This window comes from Tupaia chinensis, unplaced genomic scaffold (assembly GCF_000334495.1).
Source record: "Tupaia chinensis unplaced genomic scaffold, TupChi_1.0 Scaffold000175_1, whole genome shotgun sequence".
Taxonomy (NCBI): domain Eukaryota; kingdom Metazoa; phylum Chordata; class Mammalia; order Scandentia; family Tupaiidae; genus Tupaia; species Tupaia belangeri.
The window spans coordinates 741,631-748,466 of NW_006159650.1; the positions used below are offsets into that span (position 1 = coordinate 741,631).

The following is a 6,836-nucleotide window of genomic DNA, read 5'->3' on the forward strand; positions in this document are numbered from 1 at the left end:
TTTATGACTACTTCCATCCTTCTGACCATGACGAGATGACCGCTGTCCTCACGGCCCATCAGCCTCTCCACCATCACCTGTTGCAAGGTATTATCTCCAGATGAAAGAAATGAGAAGGAAACAAGATGATGTTCTTATGTGTGACCAAGGGCTTTGCTTCCCACATCTGCAAGGGGTAGGAACATGACAAGGGCTTCCCAGCCCAGGTCTATCCAACAAGAACCCTGCACCCAGTGAGTGGGAATTTGCTTTAAGCCTCCGTCTTTTAAGTCAGCATTCACTGAGCCCTTGTTATGCACCAGAAAGTGTTCAGTGCTAGGTAGGAGGCAAAGTGGTCACAAGCTACTCCCCTCGTGGTTCTTGGTTTAGAACTCCAGGGATGGCAGTGTCATCAGTCTAGGCCTGGGCAGTGGCAGTGGCTTCTGCTGCTGCTGCTGCTGCTTCTGCTTCTTCTTCTTCTTCTTCTTCTTCTTCTTCTTCTTCTTTTTTTCTTCTCCTTCTCTTCTTCTTTTAAGAATTATTTGTTGGGACCAGCAGTTAGCATAATGGCTATGTCGCTGGACTCCCATGTAGTCAACCGCGGTTCGCGTCCCGGACCCGGTGGCTTAAACTCATGCTGGGCGCGTGTGCGTGCGTGCCCAAGATCCCGAGAGGAGAATGGAGGAGAAGGGATTGCGGCGTGGCCATCCCCCCTGCAGGGTGATTACTCGCTTTCTGTCTCTCTGTCTCTCTCTGTCTGACGAGCACACACACCCTACAGCAAAAAAAAAAAACAGAAACAAAAAACAAAAAACAAAAAAACACCTCTCCAAGAATTATTTGTTTATTTAATTCCATCTGTTATTATTTTTTTAATTTGACCAGAAAGAGAGAGAAAGGGAGAAAGCAAGCCACCAGATCTGTGGTTGGCCATGTGGAATCCAGCGCCCTTAGTCACCACGCCACGTGCTGGCTCCATAGGGCTGGGCTTCTTTTAACTAAGGAGGTCAAGGATACAACTCAGAGGTCTGTAAGATGAGGTAGGGAAAATTACGTCTGTATTTCCCCTAGTTGGCATTTAGCATTTGCTTTGCTTGTGACTGTAGACAATAAACCTTTTTTGGATCACCAGGACCTGTGGCTTTGCCAGCAACAGAAATCACAGCTATTTTTATATCGCATGGTAGTTGTTGCAGATATTTAAACATATCGTCTATACTCACTGCTACTTTAGAACTTCAGGAGTTATTCACTAAAATGCTGTTATTTAATGTATTAATAAAGCAGAACATTTATACCCATATCACTGTTTAAATATTTTGGTTACTACTTTCCAAGCCAGTCGGCTCCTTTTGTAATTTTACATATTTTATGCATTTAAAAATGTTATTTCAAGCAGGGATTTGTTAGATCTTTGTGTCATGGCACAAATCACTTAAGAAGCCTTCATGTTACTCAAATGACTCCTTAAATTACAGTTGCGATGAGTGCTAAGAAGATACAGAAGCACTTATTCCAGGAGCCCTGGCCTTTCAGCTCTCTCTGAGTCTACTGAGGCCAACTGGCATGTTGACTCATGGGCTTTGTGTGTGCTTTGGACCACGGGACCCAGTGTGGCCAAAATACCCAAGTGGAGCAAAATGCAAAAGGAGAAACTAGAGAAGTGATGAGAAGGGGGTATCGAGCCCCCCCCACACCTGAGAAAATGCGTTTCATTCTTATTACGCCCTCCTGGGAAGGCTAGGAAAAGTGAATACAGATAGCATGTTCATGGAAAACCCCTGCAGCCCCAGTTCTGTGGCCCCAAGCTCTAGCTCCAGAAACAGTTGTGTGAACCTAGGCATTCCTCACCCAGGAGATAGGGATGAAATGGGCACTTTGCTGTAGCTGTGGTGCGTGATGCCGATGTCCTTGGTAATGGCCTAGCTGCATAAATTAATGTGAATAACGACTAAGAAGCCATCGCTAATGACAAGGGACAGAACCGAACACCATACTTGAGTCTGACTCGCTGTGGAGTTGTTTAAAGCTGGTAACGATGAGAGTCTCAGAGAATTCTTCAGACATGGTGTTATTGTTTTTAAAACATCAGGGGAATAGTCTCCCATTGGTCCTGGTTTCCTTTTACCTTTCCTATGTGAAAGCTTGCAAAAAAAGTAAAATGAAACTAAAATGAAAGCAAAATGAACCTGGGGACATCATGAAACCCTCTCATCCCTGTTTCCATGGGACTCTGGTTGGGCTGGAATCATAGTCAAGGAGAAGCAACAGGGTTGGAAGCATGGGGACCACTCTCTGAGTTATCTCTCAGCCTGCTGAGGGGTGCGGGGCTTAAGCTTCCCAAGAGCTCCATTTCTGCCCAACTGCTCATTGGCAGATACTCTGTCTAAACTGTGTCATTGTCTAATGGCTGGGAAAAGGGCTCTCCCAACACTGCGTAGTTAATTATCAGGGTATGTTCTCTAGACCTGTGCTTCCACAGCTCACTGCTTATCTGGAAATGGTTCAGGCAGGCAGCCATGTAAAAGGGAAGACTCACATCCGCAGATCCCAGCTGCAGAGGGGTCATGGGTAACATGGCAGCCTCTCCAATAGGGAAGGGAGGGCCTCCAAGGTGAATCCCCAACTTCTACAGGGCAATGCCCTCACAGAGGCCAGATTATTCCTAGTTGTAACCTTCTGTTCCTAGTAGTAACCTTTCTCTAAAGGTTAGTTTAGGGGCTGGCAAGTGGTGTGGAGGTTAAAGCAGCTGGATCCCACATGGCTGACTCCATGGTTTGAGTCCTAGACCTGGTAGCTTAATAAATCATACTGGGTACATGTGCATGTGTGCCCAAAATCCTGAGAGGAGAATGGGGGATAAGGGATTGGAGTGTGGCCATCCCACCTGGGGACTGATCTCCCACTTTCCCTCTCTCTGTCTCTCTCAAGTGAGCACATGTGCCCTATGACCAAAAAAGAAAAAAGAAAGAAAAAAGATTAATTTATTATTGCTATGTTTTGTTTTATTTTTAAAAATAATTATTATTTATCATTATTATTTTTTAGTTTGACCAGAGAGAAACACATAGAGAGAGAGAAAGGAAAAGTGAAAAAGCAAGCCGCCAGGTCCAGGCCTTGAACCATGGTTAGCCATGTGGGAGTCCAACACCTTAATCACCATGCCATCTGCCAGCCCTATTATCATTTTTTTTTTCAGAGGTTTTTGCTATAGGACATGTGTGCTTATTGGAGAGACAGAAAGTAAGAAATCACCCCCCTCCCAGGAGGGACGGCCACACTGCAGTCCCTTTCCGTTCTCCTTTCAGGATTTTGGGCATGCATGCACTCGTGCCTGGTGCGAGTTTCAAGCCAGTCGAACTGCAGGTGGCCACCTGAGAGTCCAGTGCCTTAACCACTACTCCGCCTGCTGGCCCCCCACTATTATTATTTTTTAATGCCTGAGGAGGCAGCACACACAGAAAGGGAGAGAATGATTGCTGCCCAGTGGGATGTGGTTGTGTCCCAGTTCCCTTTCCTCCATTCCCCCATCTCATCAGGATCCTGGGCACATAGGCACACACAGTGTGTTTTTCAAGCTGCCAGAGCCAGGATTTGAACCATAGCCAGCCATATGGGATCCGGCTTTATATGCATAGTGTTTAAGCTCTGTGCTATGGGGTGACCCTAAGGATTAATCTGCTGACCTCCACCAAATGGCTGTTTCCATAGATAAGGGAGCTCTTCTCTCTTTGAGCCCCTCGTGTGCTGGTCTCCTCACTAAAGCAGGGTGTATTTCCTTGGAGTCTCAGTCAGAGATTTGTGAGGCCTGAGAAGGAAATGCTTTGGCCCAGGCAGAGAAAGAAGTGAGGAGGGTGTGAGCCTTGGAGAGTCAGAGAAGAGAGGTGGCCCTTCCAGGGCTGGGGATGAAGGCAACAACTTTGATCTGATGGAGCATGGTCTCTAGAGCTCATGTTGCTGTGTAGCACAGCAGAGAGGGCCAGGCAGGAAGGGGCGTGGCTGTCTCCCTCTGCTAGGAAAAGAGGCTGTGCTGTGACTAGTCAGGACCTGCTGCTCTGAGGGACGTCAGGTGCTTCTGGGCCTTCCTGACAGCTCAGGCACTGCCCCAGGGCTAGCAAGACAGTTGGTGCCAAAGTGCTCTGTGGCCCCCAGGAGGGGACGAGGGCAGGGGGCTCTATTGGCTTTGCTGACTCCAGGCTGGCTGGAGGAAGCTTTAAAGCTTCCTGCCAGGGCTGTCTCTGGAGCCGTGGAAGCCACCTCTGGACAGGGCCAGGTTTCCCCTCGCCACTCCACCTCTGACAGGGGTGGGGCTTCTGGGTCAAGGTCTGGGCACATCCCCAACCCCCAAGAGGAGGCTCTGGCTGCTTGATCTGGTCCTGGGAGTTTACCAATGTTGCTGAGATAAAGATGGGGACATTGTGGGACAGCTGCCAATCTCCCCTTGTTCCTGCTTTCAGAGTACGAGATAGAGAGGTCATTCTTTCTCCGAATGAAGTGTGTCTTGGCGAAAAGAAATGCGGGCCTGACATGCAGTGGATACAAGGTATGTGGAGCTGCGGGTGGGGTGGGAAGGAGCTGGTGTGGGTTTTACATTTGCTTCCCGTCAAGAACGTCTGCAGAGAGGAAGGTGCGAAACTCAGACATATCACCCCCTCTATGTAGAACTCTCTAGTAAGTTGCTCTGACCGCTTACATGGCAGGTGTGAGAACTGGTGTTCTAACAGACGTTCTGGGCCACCTAGACCTCATCACATAAGACCAGGACTAAACACAGCTTAGGGAAGACTTTCACCGTGGCACCTGCGAGTTCCACTTCACATCCCCTACAGCAGCTGCCCTGGCTCTCAGGGTCGGAGCCCAGAGACATTGCTCCTGCCCTCAGAATGTCCATCCAGATCCAGTGTTAGCCATGGACTGCGCAGAGCCATAGAGAGCCCACCCCGAGGGACCGAGCTGAGCTCTCCAGGCAGCCTCTCCTCTGGCTACTTTAATTGTCACACCAGCCCTGCAAAGTGAGTATGACTGGCCTCCACCGGGTACTGGACTAAGAAGGGAAAAGGGGCAGCAGGTCAGCCCACCCCTGTGCCCAGCCCACGCTTCTTCTAGCTGCATTTTCCTGCCAGACTTTGCCACTTGCTCTGGCTAATCCCAGAAACTGGGAGCAGGCCACCTGCTGCTCAACCTCAGAGCCAGCCACTCCCAGATGAGGGGAGGTTTGGGGGTCTCAGCTGAGCAGAACTGAGCAGCACCCCTTCAGCTCTTCCCCCACTTCTTGGAGCACCTCATGGAGCACCTCATGTCCTCCTAGAAGCCCTCCCTGCTTTCTCTCCCAGAACCCATCACTCTGCAACTGAAGGCTGCTGGGAACCTTTCTCCAAGAGTATCTGCCCCTTAGCAATGAGGGAGGAAGGCAAGGCGAAGAAAGAGGGGCACTTTGGTGCCTTAGTACCGTTTCCCCTCTTCTGGAGTGCCTCCCTTCCCTGCCCCTACCATCCTAGGGTCTGCCTTCCCCATCGCTCCTCCCCAGCCTCTCCTTTGAACCCACTCTGAGACCTTCCCTTTGACCTGATTATACAGTCTGGGGGATACATGTCTAATTTCAGTCCCAGACTCAAGCCTCTTTGGGTCGAGGTAGTGGAGCTCCCAGCACTGCCTTGCCGCTGTAGACATTCTTCAAGAGATTGGGGTCTTGGGGCCGGCAAGTGGCATGGTGGTTAAAGGCGCTGGACTCCCACATGGCCGACCACGGTTCAAGTCTGGGACCTGGTGGCTTGCTTTCTCGCTTCCTCTCTCTCTCTGTCTCTCTGAAAAAATAATAATGATAATAATAATAAATAAAGTTAAATAAAATAATTCTAAAAAAATTTTTAAAAAAGAAATTATTAAAAGAGATTGGGGTCTTAGCCTGTTTCTGCCATTTATTAACTGTCCAGTTGTCTAATCATAAGTTAAACACATCTCTGTCTTGTCCCTGGTGTCAGTAAAATGGGAGAATAGACAAGATGGATTTTAAGATTTGCTGCAGCTCTAAAGATTGTGAATGAGTTCAGAAGTCCTGAAGGGAGGGTTTTGAAAAGAGAATTAGAGGGTAAGATTGAAGAATGGAAGGCTGCTCATCACCACTGTGGTGGTGATTATGATCTAGCAAGATTTAACTGACTATAACATGCTTTCAGTAGGGACCAGCAGTTGGCATAATGGCTATGTTGCTGGACTCCCATGTAGTTGACTGCGGTTCGAGTCCCAGACCTGGTGGCTTAAACTCATGCTAGGCACGTGTGCGTGCGTGCGTGCCCAAGATCCCGAGAGGAGAATGGAGGAGAAGGGATTGCAGCATGGCCATCCTCCCTGGGGGTGATTTCTCACTTTCTATATTTCTGGTGAGTGCATGTGCCCTATAATAAAAACCTCTCCAAAAACAACAACAAAAACCAAACATGCTTTCAGTAGTGAGGTCTATGGCTGTGCAGATACTTCTGTTTGACAGAACACTGGCAATTCCTCGTCTGTGCTTACTATTTACTATAAGGGAATAATGTGATTATAAATAAATAAATAAAAGTACATTGTATTTTATTGTTTAAAATTTTTTTTTTAATTTGCTATGGGGCACCTGTGCTCACAGGAGAGTGACAGAGAGAGAGGGAAAGTGATAAATCACCCTCTGGGGAGGAAGGCCACACCACAATCTCTTCTCCTCTCTTCTCTTGTGATTTGGGCATGTACACACATGTGCCCGGCATCGTTTTCAAGCCACCAGGTCTGAGGCTCAAACTGTTCAGTTGGCCAGATAGGACCCAGAACCTAGCCTCCACACCACCTGCTGGCCTATTTTTTTTTTTTTTTTTTTTTTTCTT

The 6,836-nt window shown here is 48.2% G+C and overlaps 1 protein-coding gene across 1 annotated transcript in view; it reads left to right on the plus strand.

Moving 5' to 3' along the window:
• SIM2 (SIM bHLH transcription factor 2) overlaps positions 1 to 6,836 on the plus strand; it is a 48,240-nt gene that overhangs the window by 21,485 nt on the left and 19,919 nt on the right. Inside the window, 2 exon segments of the mRNA XM_027770967.1 lie at positions 1 to 87; positions 4,437 to 4,522. Of these exon segments, the coding sequence (XP_027626768.1) occupies positions 1 to 87; positions 4,437 to 4,522 (173 nt within the window).